At 34.1% G+C, this 18018-nt stretch overlaps 2 protein-coding genes across 2 annotated transcripts; both read right to left on the bottom strand.

The window, feature by feature from the left end:
• Positions 1 to 7624: 7624 nt before the first annotated feature.
• LOC114715378 (ubiquinol oxidase 1, mitochondrial-like) lies at positions 7625 to 11428 on the bottom strand. Its single transcript, XM_028900220.1, has 4 exons — positions 10939 to 11428; positions 10691 to 10819; positions 8188 to 8676; positions 7625 to 7940 (listed from the first exon to the last, which is right to left on the bottom strand). The coding sequence occupies exons 1-4, from the start codon at positions 11323 to 11325 to the stop codon at positions 7881 to 7883; spliced, it is 1065 nt and encodes a 354-aa protein (XP_028756053.1). The 5' UTR covers positions 11326 to 11428; the 3' UTR covers positions 7625 to 7880.
• A 2794-nt stretch (positions 11429 to 14222) lies between these two features.
• Positions 14223 to 17064, bottom strand: LOC114715341 (ubiquinol oxidase 2, mitochondrial). Its single transcript, XM_028900157.1, has 4 exons — positions 16593 to 17064; positions 16363 to 16491; positions 14775 to 15263; positions 14223 to 14542 (listed from the first exon to the last, which is right to left on the bottom strand). The coding sequence occupies exons 1-4, from the start codon at positions 16974 to 16976 to the stop codon at positions 14483 to 14485; spliced, it is 1062 nt and encodes a 353-aa protein (XP_028755990.1). The 5' UTR covers positions 16977 to 17064; the 3' UTR covers positions 14223 to 14482.
• Positions 17065 to 18018: the final 954 nt, after the last annotated feature.

Below are 18018 nucleotides of genomic sequence, written 5' to 3'. Positions count from 1 at the left end.
TTCAAGTTCAAACATGAAAGCTAGCTTTAGAGATAAGTTTCAAATTTGCGTGGGGGGGTGGGTTCAGGTATACTTACTCTCTGAGGGAAACATTTGATTGGCCGAGACGAAAGCTGCTAAGAAAAGTCGGTTTCAGAATATAATAAAACCATAAAAAAGGTTTGTTTGATTCATAGGAATACGAACAGACACATATAATAAACAGACAAAAAGAAGGAGGAGTGAGTCAGAAGTAAGATATATGGAGTTGCAGAGGAAGATGCTGGGATAGGGACCTCTGAGAGAGGGGGAGGGGGAAGGGGGGGGGGGAGCCGTTTGGTTTATCAACTTCTTTGAATGAAAGATTGTGGTCCTGGAATGGTATTAAATAGGGGACTACTTTTTTGGATAATGAAGTCAAATTTTGTGAGTTTCGCTCACGCAACGCATGAGCACAGGCTGGAGCTTGAAGGGTTCAAGTGGGAAGAATGTTTCACTTTCTGAGATTTTTTTCTGCTTCTGACACAAAACTCGGGGAAACATAAACAGGGGTTGACTAGAGTTAGGATTTCAAACTATTCAAGAGATTTGGTTTGGAAGGGACAATCTATGGCGTTCGTCAAGGAGGACTTACCCCTAATAAATACCAACCCCCGCCTTGATTTGTATTGCAGGAAATAAATGAAGGATCTACTGAGGGTTAAGGTTTGTTCGAATTAACACTTGTAAAAAAGTGATTTTTATTTTATTTGAAAGGATACCAAATACTCCCTCCGTTCCTTATTATAAGAAACGAATAACCGAATTACGTTGATAAAAAAACAGTTAAAATTAGTTAAGAACAATCAATGTGTAAAAAGTATAATCTTTTTTCCAAAAATACCCTCATTAATAAGGAGAGAGAGCATGAGAGAGAACAATTAAATTATTAAAAGAAAGAGAAGTGGGAAGGAGAGAGAGTGTGAGTTGGAGACAATAAATATGGGTAAAATAGGAAATCAACATAAAAAAGTAGAGACAACTTTTAAGTGTCTCTTATATATAGAAACATGCCATAAGCATTAAATGTCTCTTATAATAAGGGACGGAGAGAGTACTTAAAAGTGGATTTAAAGAGCATGGATCCCAAGCTTGAGCATGAGCAACTTTAGCACGTTGGGCTTTTTTTTTTTTTTTTTTTTAGCTTTCAAAGTTATCATGCTCATAAGTTCCGTAATTTCTTTTATCCTAAATATAGAGGTTAGTTACAAAAACTTTGTTTTGATTTTAAATATAGATTTGAAATTCTTTTAGTCTCCATATTCATTTCACTAAATTAACTTTATAATTGCCAAAACTCCTCAAGCTTGATAGGATATTATGCCTCCAACTTTAGGGAAGTTTTTCTTTCAATTCTGAGTGTACGTAGAAAGTCCCTCCAATGGAAAAGGGTAATGGGTATGTGTAAACAAAAAAAAAACATTGAATTTATAATTAGATTCATGTATATTTTATAAATTATGGCTATTACATTCTAATACAAATGATCAAAGGAAGGCGTATTTCAAGACAACAAATATATTTTACAAATAAATAACTAACTTACTCAATTTTTTTCCAATTTATGCGAATTAGTTTATCACTCCTCTGCTGCTTATTATAAGGTATCAACTATAAGAGTTTTGTTATCCATTTTACAAAGCATTTACTTAGGGTCTGTTTGGGTAGCACCCCAAACCATGGTTTGGGGAAAATGCTACCCAAACAGCCTTCAATATTGTGAAACCATGGTTTCATCTGAAACCATGGTTTTAACCTCTAAAACCTTGGTTCTGTGGAAAGCAAAATTATCTTGCTTCTGGTGTTGAAGCTTTCGCTGTTGGGTTGTCAGAAATTATTTGGACAAAAAATGCCCCTTGACTCGCTTGTGTTGTTGGCGTGGAGTCGTGGAGAAATGGTTTACGGTCATTTGGTCCTGACGCAGCAAGAGAGTGAGCCTGAAAGAATCATAAAGCGGAAAAGATAATTGCTATAATAAGTAATAAATTGTTTTAATGTGTGCTTATTTATTTTGTCAAAAAATATCATGATATTTCATATTTATAATCTTTAAAATAAAATAATATTTTTCTGTTGGTAAAAAATATTTATTTTTTCCAGAAACATTTTTAATCTTATATTTTATAAATATATATATACACATGTTAATTATTTATTAATTATGTTGGTAAAAAAATATATTATTAACAATTTTGTTCCTTCAAATTAAAATATATTATAAAATCTATATTTTATGTAATTATCATATTAACTTATACCCTTTTTAGTAATTTGCACATATAAAAAGTACTTCTGGTAATAACTATCTAAACACTCTCACTTCTCAGAATCACTTTTTCACAAAATCTATTCTTCACAAAATCTATTCTCCTCAGAATCTATTCTCCAGAAGCTATTCTCCAAACCATGGTTTGGTTTTATCCAAACACTCCCTAAAGTTTCAAAGAGCATCAAATATTTTTTTATATATATATACCCATATTTAATTAGGGTAGTCTAAAAGAATAAAGTTGATGCTGTAGGAGTTTAGTGTTGTTAATAAGGATAATATTGAAAACCAATTAACTTTTATGACAAATTAAATGCTTTTAATTATTTTTATTGGTATGTATAAATTAGTTAAGAATAACTTATAAGAGGGACCAAGAGGTAAAAAGGGATTAAGCTAGAAATTTACTTTGAAAGTTTTCATTCAAAAACATTGATTACGTGAAAGTTTTTTGAATTAAAAATTTACGTTGATAGTTACTCATCTTAAATGGTCATCTCTGATCAACCAAAGGAAATTCAGTCCCCTTAAAGTTTCCACTCAAGGAAATCCTTCTCTCTCTCCATCCCCGTATTACTTCCCTTTTCTTAACTCGTCGCAGCCTCCATTCAGTTCCTGCTTTCCTCCTATCATATTTAGATCTCCTGCACTTGTTAATTATTTTGTGGATTCCGGTGTGCTCTGTTATTGACTTTCTGATTTCGGGCTTGTTTGGGTGCCCCAAAACCATAGTTTCAGAAGCACTTTTCTGCAAAACGAGGTAATTTCCTCCACATATTTACTTCGTAATCCGTAAAAACACTTCTGAAACCATGGTTTAGTTTCTATCCAAACACTCATGAGACTCTGTCATCGAAACCTGTTGAAATTTCACAAACTTATGGAGGTACCATTTTTGGAACCTTCTAGTAAAAATAATGCCAGGTTATTAAAGCATGAGCATGGTGATGAGGAGGATTTAGCACGCAATAACCTGCAATTCAGCAGCAACGCAGCATAATATAAGGAATTTTATTGATTAATAATTTATAAATGGTTTTGTAAGTGCCTTTTTTAACCAAATTCACATTAATATTTTTACGAATAGAAAAGTGAAAAAAAGATTATATGATTAAATAAGATACTAAATAATTATTAGAAAGAAAAGTCAAAAGCATAATGTTTTAAGTTCGAACTATGAATGTAGAAAATATTTTTAAGAAAATTATTTAAATTGAAGGGAAAATAAGTTTAAAATTACTAAATTTTAAATAAAAAATTCTTACAAAAAATGTGTTATTATTTACAAATTTATTATTATCAAAACTTATTAAATTGTTGTAATTTAATCTGGGATTTAGTAATTTCAAGTTTACTTCCGAGGGATTCTCCCTCAATTGAAGTGGTCAATACTTGAGTATAACCCAAATAAAAATTAAAAAAAAACAAGGAACAAAGTAAAAATGACACCCATGATTATTATGAGCAGTTTAAAATTTCAGAAACCAGTGTTAGTGCTCATCGCAGTGATAAATATCATGATACCCATCAAATCTTAACTGTATAAATTTATGAATGACCAAGGTTTAAATTTTCAATTTTTTTTTTGAATTTTTTAATAAATATATAATTCAAAATAAATGTAATTTTTTAATTGTAAAATTTTCCAAAAATAATTTTTTATTTAAAAATCATAAATTGAAAATTTTAAATTTGAACCGTTAAAACTATACTTAAATAATATAGATTTTACCAGTCATGACACTTATTAGGAAAAATGATAAAAAAAAAACACTTGAACCTGAAAATACCAAAATAGCTACTTGAATATGCAAAATCCCATTTTCGTCACAAGTGACCAATTTGATATTTATAAATTTGTTGAAATGATCTTATTACCCTTTATTTTATTTAGTTTTTAAAAAATCCAAATGCCTATACTGGCTGGCCGGATGCCGAAGCTTTGGTGCTGGCGATGGTCGTCGGAGCTCTAATGGCCGTCGTCAGTTAGATTTTAAAATGCCACTTTTTTAATTTTTCAGGAAACTTCTTGTTAAATATTATACTAAACTTGTTAATAGAATTATAAAACTTGTTAACGGTATTATTGAAGTTGTAAAAATACTACTTTTTTAATTTTCTGAAAAACTTGTTGTTAATTACTATACTAAACTTGTTAATAATGTTATAAAACTTGTTAACTGTTTTACTAAAGTTATAAAAATCTTTTAAAAAAATTGTTGCCAATGGGAGTATTTGGCTTTTTAAAAAACAATAAATAAAGTAAAAGATAATATGGTCATTTTAGTAAATTTATAGATGTCAAATTGGTCACTTGTGACTAAATTGAAATTTTATAAATTCAAGTGACTATTTTGACATTTTCAAATTTAAATATCATTTTGTGTCATTTTCCCTACTTATTACTACCTCTGATCCTAATTATAAGAATTAGTTGACTTATTTGAGGAGATTAAAGAAATAAGTTAAGCTAGTTATTTATAATAAATTAGTGTTGTCTTTCCTAAAATATCCTTGCTAATCAAGTATATTTCCTAGAACTACCATTGTTAAAAAGACTACCTTGCAAAAGAATGTATAAATATGAGAGACAAAGTGAATTGCGGTCTTATATTTACGACCAAAATAAAAGTAAAATAAGATTTTATATTAAGAACTGGAGGTAGTATTAGCATTAGTATCTACTCATTTAAGGGGGTGTTTGGAAGCATCCAAAAATGCTTCTCAGAAGCACTTTTCTACAAAACGAGACAAATTCCTCCACATATTTATCTTGTATATTGTAAAAATATTTTTAAAATTATAATTTAGTTTCCATCTAAATACTTTTTTAGTTTTTTTTTCGACCAGCATCTAGTTTCAAACTTTCATCATTTTCCTCTTTTTTTTTTTTTGTTTTAAGTAAATCAGGCCGGCCACACTCTTCCTCTTCTTAATTTAAGAAAAAAGTCAAATGACTCATGAATGCTATTGATTTGACTTCTCCGACACTTTATGCATTAGAGTTTTGAATAGCCAAGCTTTCACATAGAACTGTTTTATAGGTAGGAGAGTAGGGGAGTAAAAAGATGTTTTCTTTTAACATGCTTTATTTCATTTTTCTTTTTTTCCGAGTGAAGCTTTATTTCATTTTTCATCCACGTAATTTGGGCTGTTTCTCCCTAAGCAATTCCACGTCTTTTTTTTTTTTTTTTGCCAATAAGCAATTCCAAGTCCTACATTTGACGTAATATGTACGTCTCCTTTTCCAAAAGTTTTGATTTTTTAATTCTTCTTTAAAAAAAATATTTTTTTACTTACTATATATTTAAGAAAATTCTAATAAAATCCTGTAAAAAAAAGATAACTTTAAAAAGTTTTAATGAAAAACAAAAAGTTATCATTATTTATTTTAAAATTTATCGTTATAAATTACTCAACAAATTTATTTTTTGGGACTTAACTTTAATTCCCGGTGCCTATATTGTCATCACGATATAAAGGCCTGGCAGGGATCGTGAGTGTGCTTGTTGTGGGTCCTTTTTGTCTTTTCGGCCAGTGGGTCCACTTAAACAGACATGGGAAGAAAGCGTGTTAGGAGTGAGGAAAACCGTGGTTCGTAGGGAATGTGCAGAATACATGTGTATAACGTTATTGAGGCTTACCGGAGCTTTAAAAATATTTAGATATCTCAATAATCACTTTTTAGAAGTATTTTTTTATAAATTAAATTTTTTTCATATATTTACCTCATAAATTATGATTTTGATCTTACCCAAATACTCCTTTTTTCATTTACGAATATTTGTAAATTTTTTTCATTTTTTATAATGTAAATTAGTGTTTATAAATTTTTTATTTTATTATTATTATTAGTTGTTAAAATTAGGATGTGTAAATTTTTATATGAAAACTTATTATTTTTCTGTTGTTAGCTCTTAAAATACATGTGTACTTATAAATTTACCTACAAATTTAACTTAATAGATATAAACAACTTGATAATTTTTGACCATGCTTTGATTTCATCTTTATATTTTTTGTGTCATTATCAATATTTTGATCCTTTTAGTACTTTTATTCTAAATATATAAATTACTTGAAAAGCTTGTTTTGATCATAAATATAAAATCTTAATTCATTATATCTTCTAATTTATAATTTTTTTTCCGAATTCTCTCTATTAATTGGTACATACTAAAGAAAGAAGAAATAGTTTCCAGCCATAATATTAATGATAATTCAATTGAGTAAAATAAAGTTGATAGTAAAACCTCAAGTTTAAGCTTTTGTTTTAAAAAATAACTCATGCTAAAAAAGCTATTAATTACCATAATTGATTTGGACCACCCGAGAGCTTTCTGAACTGTGTTTTTTTCCTCTTCTGTTTGTTTTTTTCGAGTATTGTGTCTGACGGTGGATATTTCATTCTCGTCTTATCTCAGTATGTAGCAATCATAATTATAATTAAGTAATTTGGTGTAAAAATTTAATTGAGATCAAGTAGATATTAATTAATTAGTAGAAAGTGTGATGGATGAAAAATTAGTGAGAAGAACTTGATTAAATTTTTAATGAAGAACTTGTTTTCCTAATTTTCCACATTAATTTTAGGGTCTAAATGCTTCATTTTTCCATTTTATAACCACTAATCACATGATGCCTAGAGGATTAATCAACAATATATGGTGGATCGCGTGCCCTCTTTGGTGCATCCAAAAAAACAACTCTCTTTCCTCCTCCTAACTGCTTCCTAGTTCTTATAAAAGGTGGGTCACTATATATTTCTTTTTCAGCCTCAAGGGTCACCATATTTTCATTGTCTAGTTCTGATTTCTGATTGACAACAATAAACTATAAAGCAGGTTGTGCTCACAACTCCCAAGGAATAGAATAAAGTGACGGAATAAACCGCTTTTTACAGGGAAAGAAAACATACACAAGCGAGCCAAGAGCAAACCAACAAATCAGTGAGCATCAGGTTCTCGTCCACCTCAACTTTTTTATCTTCATTCGTCTGCCTTCTTCTCGGCCTATCAAAAGAAAAACAAGCTGCTCTCTAATCAGTTATGAAGAAATTAACGAGTCTTCTTTTCTCATGAGTAAGGCTAATAGCGATCCGATTACAAACTTTACAACCTCCATGAAACTTCTGAAGAAAGCTTAACTTGCTCGCTTCAGTAGAATCATCAGATATCCTCTGTTCTCAAGGGAATCTCAGCACTTTGGACCATTATCGCAGATCTATAGATCTCCAAAATGCTAAAATCCCCATCTTACTCATGAATTAAAAATGGCAGTCCCTGTCTTTATGACATACAGAATCCAAATCAACGAACAGAAGAATACATCACAACAAAATGATTAGGACAACAAACTTTATCAAGTAGGATTCACCACGCAGTCTTCTTACAGTACAACCCCAAATGTGAACGATTGTTAACATGATGGGGGCACATTATTAGTATTTACATTAAAGTTGCCAGTATTCTATACATATTGTCAGAGTAGAGCACAGCCATTTCAACTGGCAACAGTGTTTTATTCATACCCAAAACAACTTCACAACTAAAGACCAACATTTTTCGTGCCCCGATGGCCAAAATCTCAACTTCTAGTGGTAATCAATCGGAGCTGCAGCGTCCCTCAGCTCTCGCCCTTGATAATGTATGTCCTGCAATTCATTACAGGGAAACACCATCAGTACTATCTTACCACAATACAAAACCAAAATTCAAATTTATTCCGGACACTCGAACCGGCTATCCAATCAAAGGGGAAAACTACTCACTCCAAGGTTAGCACATTCCCAACAAAATTGACCAACCTAATTTAGCGCAGGTATCTGTATTATGCATCTTACAAATATCTTAGTGCACCGATCACAAACATCTTAAATAATTAATAGAGGAAAAACTTACCGATGCAAAGTGGTTGACATCACGGTGGTGGGCTTCATCGGCTCTAACGACCATGACGACATCTCTCAAAGTGGAGCCAGGTGGAAGCTGCCAATAGTCGATGGCAATGGCCGGGGCCGGAACATTCTCAATAGTTCCCTTATCCAATTCCTTGAGGAATTCAGTGTAGGAGTGAATGGCCTCCTCCTCCAGGTACCCCACCATGCGGTGTGCGAATTTAGGGGACAGCAAATAGCCCAAGAAGTAAGCATTGAGGAACACGCCTTGGACGGCTATGACCAGAGCTCGCTCGTACCACCTGGGCTTTGATACCTCCATGAACGTCATTAAATGCATCCTCTCGTTCTCTGCTTCTTCTAACAGTGCCTTGATCCAGCCCCCACTGTGCTCGAACCGTCTCAGCGATTTCAAGTGCAGCACCATCCCTGCTACCATGCCCGGTACAGCCGCCACTGTTTCCAGCATCATTGCTCGGCAACCATACCGTCTCTGTTACATTAGTGTGCACACCATGCATAAGACAGACAACTTTCAAACATAGAACGCATATAGATAAAGTTGCCAAATTGTGTGGGATACGCTGTAGAATTTGGATCCGCAAGCTTGAAGCAAGAATCTTTAGCTTTGCCGGGTAACATCAACATGAGAAAATGATATAGCATAGATTGAATCCGATGAGAAACTCAACAAAAAAACCATGGTGCCAATTTTCTTACCATGTTTATTTCCAACATAACCACTACAAATGGACGTAAGATGTGTCCAAGTTCACAGACGGCCATACAGGCGGAGCAGAGAGAATGGCAAGCAATGAAATCATGTGCCACCTCAATTTACAAGTAAATATACTCCTACTTATTAAGCAGGGACGGAAACAAATGTAAATGGACTCGAGGCAGCTGCCTCTCCATGGTTTTACCCGCATATCATTAATTAGTGTAATTAACATTCTTTTAACTTCAAATTTTTAATCCCTCCCGTCCAAAAAGTCCCCCCCCCCCAAAAAAAAAATTGTTCTTTGAAGATAGAATGCAGTGCAAGTGCAGTAGTTTTAAAGTCGGGGGTGTTAGCTGAAACGGTCCAAGCTAACATAGTCTGATATCCAAGGCTCTAGTCCAGGTAAGGCCACTCATTCTCAAGTGGCTATGGTTTTGTTTGGATCAGCAACTTCTTTTCCCTTTTCTTTATCTGGACTAATCATAATAAATAAATTTGATGGCATATAAAGTATAATAAACCAAATTAAAGACTTTTCAAGAAAAATTTTAATTTCATTTTTAATTATAACTAATGACATAGCAAACCAGTTCAAGTGATAAAGATAGAATACAGTGCAGTAGTTACGAATTAAAACCCTCCACTTTATTTTCTTTTTATTTTCTCTGTTCCACAAAATCCTTTCTCTTTATAATTTATTTAATCATTTTTTTTGGATAAAATTTAATCATGTTCTTTACTCGTTATAAACTTATTTGTATAGTAAATAATAAATGATTTTTTCACAATAAGTCTTATTCTATATATTAATAGCAAGATTAGAAATTTTATTATAATGGAGATCATGGAGGAATTTTATTACAGTAGGAACTAATGAATAAGACCTTAATATTATAAATAAATTTGAATGCAATAATATTCTCACCTTATATTTATTTTTACGTTGAAATAAATTTTTATAATATTAATCTTATAAACATTTAAATAAGATTTTTAACTATTCCCTTACAGCTTCTTAGTTCTGCCACGGTTATTTTATTTTAATCGATAAATTACTTCTTTTTTTTTTTTTTTAGGACACTAGAACTAATACTCTGTAGGCTACCCATGACAACGCGATTTACTTCATTCCCAAAATTATGATTCCAACCTTTCACCACTTGTTTAGGATCCTATCACACAGAAACTAAGCTTATTTTTTTTATTTAATATGTATTGATTATATGATAAAAATTATTTTTATATGTTTTTTTTGTTACTGGATTAAATTGCAAGTCAATAAGTCATGCTAAATTGCTTTTGATTTGAATTTTATTGTCAAAAATATTTATTTTCATGTTTTAGAATTCAGTTTTTCCCCCTCTTGTAATGATCCTAGCATTTGGACTGAAAAGATATTCCATCTTTTATGAAAAATTAATGATTTTATTTTTTTGGTTCTTGAACGGCTACACTCGATCGCGTCAAACCAATAATTCCTGATTAATTGAACAGAATTTTCCTTCTATAAAAAGAAAGTTAGACTTTTTGGCCAAAAAAAAAAAACGAATCAGAAAGTTGGAATTCTCAGTCATCCACTACCTCTACAGAGTCATCATGTGCCATATTACGCTAAACTGGATCCAAATTTTATAAACGGATCACCCTGCCAAAAACCAAAAACCCAATATGCATGACCAACATTCAGAAGGAGAGAAAATCATGAACAATATGCATGACCAGTATTCAAGGCATATAAAAAAGATCGGGAAAGGAAACTGTTTGTGTGATGGGATTAGATAGATACCTGGAAGAATATATCAGTGGGCCATCGGAGAACCTTTACAGTCCAATAAGCCATCTTGTCCAAATATGTCGCCGGCGCATGGTGCTTATTCAGATCAATCGACAGGTTGGCTTGGTACGTCTCCCACGGCTTCCTCAAATCAAAACCATCAAACACAAACAAATTCATCAATAATTATTCCATCCAAATCGATCAATTATGAAAGTCCCGCAATTGAAATCCAAAGAAATGAAATGCTCATTACATACCCTAAAGCAATTCCACCTCCATTCTGTACCATCCGATTTTGTGATCTTCGCCGGTTCAACACCCCAATAACTCACCGCTCCCTTCCCGTCATTTTGCCTGCCCACACGGCTATCGGTTGAAGCAGAAACCGACGCATCCTGCTTCTCTTTCTGTTCCACAGATATAGTGCTCCAATTCCGCACACTTCCACCGTTAATCAGTGGAACCCTAAGCCAGTAGCTGAGATTCGCTCGACTTGCCCAAACTGGATCACCAAAACCCTTGGCTACATTACTCAGCACCGCCTCGCTGCCCAGAGCACGAGCGGTTGTACCAGTGGTGGAGAAGAACCGTGAGCCCGCCGCGACGGCGACTCTGCCGGTAATAATAACACCACGACTTATCATTTGAGAAGGAATCCAAGGATGTGGGATGCGGAAGGACCCTTAGAGAGAGCTCGTCTTCCCGCCGAGAAAATATGGTACGAAGAGAGAGCAGAAAGAAAGGTTACTAGCTGTTTGGTTACAGTCGTGGCGGGCTCACGTTGTTGGATTTTATAACCGACTTCGTCTTAAAATTATTATTTATTTCAAGGGTTGGGTTTAATTTGATTTAAGAGAGTATTTTGTAAAAGAATTTTTTAGTGAAAATATCTTTGATGCTTGTGGGAACCCACCTTTGCCCTTCAATTGAGGTTGTTTCATATTTTATGCCAATTTTGACCATTCAAATTTTAGTATTTTAATTCTACTAAAATTAAAGTAATTATTACCACAGTGTGAGTTATTATTTATGACATGAATATTATTCTAGTTTTTAATCTCATAATAATGTCCCAAACGAGAAATATATCCAATGGATATCATCTTTGCATATCCAAATTCAATTGGTTTGATTCACTTGATAATATGATTATTGACGCAGATTGACCACTCTGACCTTGTTTGGTTTGTAAACTGAAGTGTAATAAAATGAAATTGAAAAAGGAACACGCTAAATGTAAAATATCATTCGTTTTTTAAATTAAAAAAAAATATAGAATTATAATGATAATATTACCTCCGGTCCTAATTATAAGACCTAATTGACTAATTTGAAGAGATTAAGGAAGTAAGTTAAGTTAGTTATTTGTAATAAATAAGTATTGTCATTCCTAAAATATCTTTGCTAATTAAGTGTATTGGCTTAAACTATCATTATTGGAAGGACTATTTTGAAAAAAAAATACATAAATATGATAGACAAAATGGATTGGGGTCTTATAATTAGGACCAAACAAAAAGTCAAATATAGTCTTATATTAAAGACCGGAGGTAATAAAATAGAAATGATTGTTACAGAGAACATATTACACAACTTGATTTTCATGCAAGATTCGAATTCTCGTTAAGAATTGTGTCTATATTTAGTGTTTGACATGTCTTGCACAAAATAACATCTGACAAAAGGATGCCTATCATCATGTTTACCCAAGAGAACCGGAAGCCTTTCAACTTAATCCAAAATTTTTGGGATAAGTTTATGGCCTTGTATCAGAGGTTTGGGCTCTTTCTTGGGAAAACGATGGCCACTACATAGTCTGGGTACAGGCGATGCTATTCAAATACAGAAAAGAATACTCTTGGCTTAAATATAGTTTTTTTTTTTTCCTTTTCTTTTTTTCAGGGAACAATTATATTTGAAATAGATCCGCACTAAATTTATGACTTAAATGGGGCTACTTCTGTGATTAATCGCTGTATATTTATGACTTAATTAAGACATTTATAACAAATTGGTATTGTCTATCAAAACTAATGTAATATTCTAAATTATTAATAAGTTGGCATCCCTCTAGGCTTATGAGCAAGTTGCCATTTCTTTGGGAGCAAGAAGGCCGGGTTTTTGAGTAGGCCACGTAACCCGCTTGATTTAACCGCTCTGCAGATCCCGTGGGCGGGCGCTAATGTTCAATGAATGGGTTAATAAAATATTACGATAAAGCCCCGATTTTTGTTGTTATTGAAATAATAATTCTTCTCAGATTCATGGTGTCATCACTTACGTAAACAAATAGTTTTTTTTTTCAAAAAAAAAAAAAAACGCCAACTGAGGTTCTGTTTATTGGTTTGATCATAAGGCTTTGTCGAATTTAATATGATCAAATTGCCTTAAGTTGAGGGAAAAAAATACACAAAACACGGGGACCAAATTGAGGCAGGGGATTTGATAAAGAGTAACAAAATTACGAGATCCGTTTTATTTGCATGGAAGGAAGACATTCATTCCACATGGGCTTCATAAGTGCAAAAGATATTTTATTAAAAATATATCACCTTCTATTGTTAATATAAAATCTAATTGATTAATTTGAGACGATTAAAAAAATTAGTTAAATTAATTATTTATAATAAATATGTGTTATTTTTTTCTAAAATACTCTTATTAATCATGTGTATTAGTTAAAACTATTATTTAATAGAAACTTTAACATGTGTAACTAAATAAATAAAGTGAATTTCAATCTTATATTTAAGATCAAATTAAAAATTAAACAAACTCTTATACTAAGAACGGAAGGTAGTATATAAGTAAATGCTTTATTGTATAGGGGGAAAAAAACATGAACTGTTATAACTAACTCGTCATATACGCAGAAGCAGTGTAGAACGTACAAATAGCAATTTGAATTTGGGTATCCCGAAAGAGTGTTTGAAACAGAGATGAAGAGTCATATAGAAAGACAATGTTGCTTCATTCGAAATGGAAGGTGGTGTGAACGCTTAAACGGAGGAAGCTATTGAGATGCAGAGAAGGAAATTTAAACTCTTTGCAGCAATGCAAAATTGCAAGTGACATTCGGCATGCTTGTTGAAAATGGTAATAAGATCTTTTAAAAATAACTTTTCAATTATAATTTACTAAATAAGATATAAATATGTAAAAAGAGTTATATCTTAACTTGTATATTTTTAGGATGTGAAGAGGTAATTCCAAACCAGCTCTAGAATCATTCCAAAACCTTGGTGGAATCACATGGCGCATATTTGACAAATGCCTCCTCTCTGGTAGCTTCGTATTTATGTCCAAGCCACACCTTCATCCCACCCAACACGTCCTCGTGCTATTTCCCTGATATTATGCAACTGAGCCCTTATTTATTTAGCGAGGAACAGATCGAAAACAAAACAGAACTACAAGTTGTCTTTCGAGAGCGGCTGCATTGCGTCATCGACTTTTTGAATGAGTTAAAAGTTTGAATTAGCTTGAAGGATTTGTGTGCAAACGCAAGCGAAGAACGGGGATTGCCGGGGAGAAGAAAGCCCAGTGACATAGAATGACGGGACAAAAGAACGGTCAAAATATACTTGCCCATCTTCTATAAAGCTATCACATTTTGGATTTCTTTTTCCGCCAACACAGATTGTTATCATAACGGGTGCTCTATATTTACATTACCCTCGCCAATCTACATCATCACAGCACCATCAAATGTCACGTGCAACAGTAGTATTTTATTCATACCACAAACAAAAAAAATGACCAGCTTTTCCGTTCTCAGGGGGGCCAAATTTCAGTCAGGTTCTAGTGATATCCAATAGGAGCCGGCGCTTCCCTCAGTTCTCGTCCTTGATAATGTATGTCCTGCAATTTTATCACCCACAAACATCATCAATATTATGATCTCATGACGGTGTCCTAACCAGCTCTTCAGTTAAACATGAACCATCCACTCCAAGGCTCAAAAAATACTAGCAAAAAAATACCACACATAACACTTGAGCCATTCCTTCAGATTGATTAGCCCATCACGAAGTGTACCGCACATCGTCAACAGTCACAAACAACTCAAATAATTCAGGGAGGAAAAACTCACCGATGCGAAGTGGTTGACATCACGGTGGTGGGCTTCATCAGCTCTAACGACCATGACGACATCTCTCAAAGTGGCGTCAGGCGGAAGTTGCCAATAGTCGATGGCAATGGCTGGGGCTGGAACATTCTCTATATTGCCCTTGTCCAATTCCTTGAGGAACTCAGTGTAGGAGTGAATGGCCTCCTCCTCCAGGTATCCCACCATGCGATGTGCGAACTTAGGGGACATCAAATACCCCAAGAAGTAGGCGTTGAAGAACACACCTTGGACGGCTATGACCAGGGCTCGCTCGTACCACCTGGGCTTTGACACCTCCATGAACGTCATTAAGTGCATACGCTCGTTCTCTGCTTCCTCTAACAGTGCCTTGATCCAGCCACCACTGTGCTCGAACCGTCTCAGCGACTTGCAGTGCAGGAGCATCCCTCCTACCATGCCCGGTACAGCCGCCACTGTCTCAAGCATCATTGCTCGGCATCCATACCGTCTCTGTGTCATTTGCGTACACACCATGTAAGACAAAAGAGAATGCATATAAACTAAGTTCCCAAATTTCGTTGCACCTATACATTTAGGTCCGTACATGAGATCAGAATCTTTAGCGTTGTATAGCAATTATAACAACAGAAAATGATAATCCTAAGGTTTTCTTCCAATAAGATATATTAGCAAGAGAACCCACTATAGAATCTGGCGAGAAAATAAAATTTTAACCAACGAATACTGGATTACAAGTGTTCTTCTCTTGTGCCAAATTTTCTCATCATGTTTATTTCAACCAATGATTTTTCCCATCTTTTGACCAGTTTTCCCCCCCCTTTTATTTCGGGCGTTCTCTCGAATTTGTGTGAAGACGTCCGTTAGTTTTTTTTTTTTCCCCGACCGATATCTTATTCCAAGAGTTTGGGCTGTTGGATAATACCCCATTACCTCAAAGAAACTTACTGGGCTATTGTCCAACGTTTGGCTCAACTTGACATATAAGTATAATCACAATCACATACAGCCCAGTAAGCTGTAAGCCATCAATTTATCACATTCAAACCATTTCAATTCCTGTAAGCCATCAGTTTATCCAATTCAAATCAATCGACCTGATAAAAATCATCACTTACTAATAACCATACAATATATATAATTAAATTAGAATTACATGACACGAGTGTCCCAATGTAATTTTGATTTTAATTTTATTTTAAAAAATATTTATCTAGTGATTTTAAAGGGAAAGAATATTCTTCAAAAGGTAAACTCCATCGTCCCAGGCCTCAGCCCAATTATTGTGGATAGTTTTTTCGAAAAAATTATTGGAGATAATTGAATAGAATTTTTCTGTCATCTAATACTCCACACCGTCATGTGCAATATTAGGTCATTCTAGATCCAAATTCTGTGCATCCTGCCACAAATGACAAGCTGGCAAACCAAACCGAATTCGCAAGCCCATGATTCCAGACAAGTAAAAAAAGACCAGAAAATTTTGCAGAAAATTATCTTCTATAAGCCATTCGATGTATGAATAAAAAGCAGGCTAATGGAGAGAAAACAGTGCTAGTTTAGATAATTTCAGAAGAGATACTGTGCATACCTGGAAGAATATATCAGTGGGCCATCTGAGAGCCTTGACGGTCCAATAAGCCATCTTGTCCATAAAAGTCTCCGGCGCATGGTGCTTCTTCAGATCAATCGATAAGTCCGCTTTGTACGTCTCCCATGGCTTCGAATCAAAGCCATCACGCACAAATTATCAGTAACCCCATCCAAATCAATCGATAACGAAAACGTTGAAGGAGAAAACACAATAAATGAAATGCATACCCTAAAACAATTCCACTTCCATTCCGTACCGTCTGGCTTCGTGATCTTCGAGCTTTCAATACCCCAATAACTCACCCCCTTCTCGTCTTTGTTCCCCCCCACACTGCTGCCGCTTGAAGCAGTACCCGAGAGATCCTGCTTCTCTTTCTCTTCCACCGACAAAGTGCTCGAATAGCGCACCCGGCCACCGTTGATCACCGGAACCCTTAGCCAGTAACCCCGATTCGCAACATTTGCCCCAACCTGATCACCAAACCCCTTGGCTGCATTACTCAACACCGCCTCACTGGCCACAGCACGAGCGGTTGAACCAGTAGTAGAGAAGAAACGTGAGCCCGCCGCGACGCCGACTCTGCGGGTAATAATAACACCACGGCTCATCATTTTCCGATGAATCCTAGAATGCGGGATGCGGAAGGAAGGACCAGTGAAGAGTCTTGCTTTCCAAGAAAAAATGAGAACGTAGAAATCAGAAAGAAAAGTATATGTTGCCGGGTCACAGTTGTGAGGAAAAGCTTTTGTGTGGTTGGGAATTTATATGCGATATAGACAGAGTCGGTTTCGTAATACAATAATAATAATTTTGTTTGGCCAAGTAATAAAATAATAATTGGAGGCCTTTGTTTTTTTGACCTGGAATAGTTGGAGGGCTTGGGGTTTATGAGAGGCTTGGAACATTTTGAAACGTGACTAGGGTGGAAATATCTTTGATATTTCGTCTGGATTTTTCGAGAGCCGCCTAATTAATTAGATTTGGTCCCGATTTGTGGGGATAATTTTGTGGCTTTGGTCAATATCACGATGTCGCTTTGACCGTTTTTGTAATTAAAGACTGCCACGCGTTGGCCAAAAAAAGAAAACTGAAGGATTCCGCAGGAAAAAATTTTAATTTTAATTTTGATTATTATTACTCCTTCCTGTTAATATTTTAAACTTTAGATAACTAATTCATGAATAATAGTTAAAAATATGTTCTCGTAATAATAAAATAAAAAAAATTGAGTGAAAAAATGTGATAAGAAAAAATATGATAAAAAAGAGAGAAAATCAATAATTAAGAACAATTAAAAAATATATTAAATATTAAGATTAAAAAATATTAATTTGGTAGTACACCAACCTCGTGACTGGCGGCGGATGCAGGTGTGTACTAATTTGGTAGTACATCGGGAACAAATTGCTCAAGTTTTTGTTAAAACTTAAAAGGTATTATTAATTAATAATTAATAAATATTAATAATTAGTTGGCATGTTTTTTGGCCTGTAAATAAAGTTGGCATTTCTTGGGGACCAAGAAGGTTCGGTTTTCGTGTGGCTCACGGAAGCCACGAGTTTCGCGGCGACGCAGCCAGCAACTTGTGCGGACGCGTCCAAATACCCTTTTTTTTATTTTATTTTATTTTTACTTTTTTTTGGTAATTGAAAT

The sequence above is a fragment of the Neltuma alba genome, unplaced genomic scaffold (genome assembly GCF_004799145.2).
Source record: "Neltuma alba isolate B1F8T4 unplaced genomic scaffold, ASM479914v2 tig00011587_pilon, whole genome shotgun sequence".
NCBI classification, from domain to species: domain Eukaryota; kingdom Viridiplantae; phylum Streptophyta; class Magnoliopsida; order Fabales; family Fabaceae; genus Neltuma; species Neltuma alba.
This window is presented reverse-complemented; position numbering and strand designations above follow the sequence as displayed.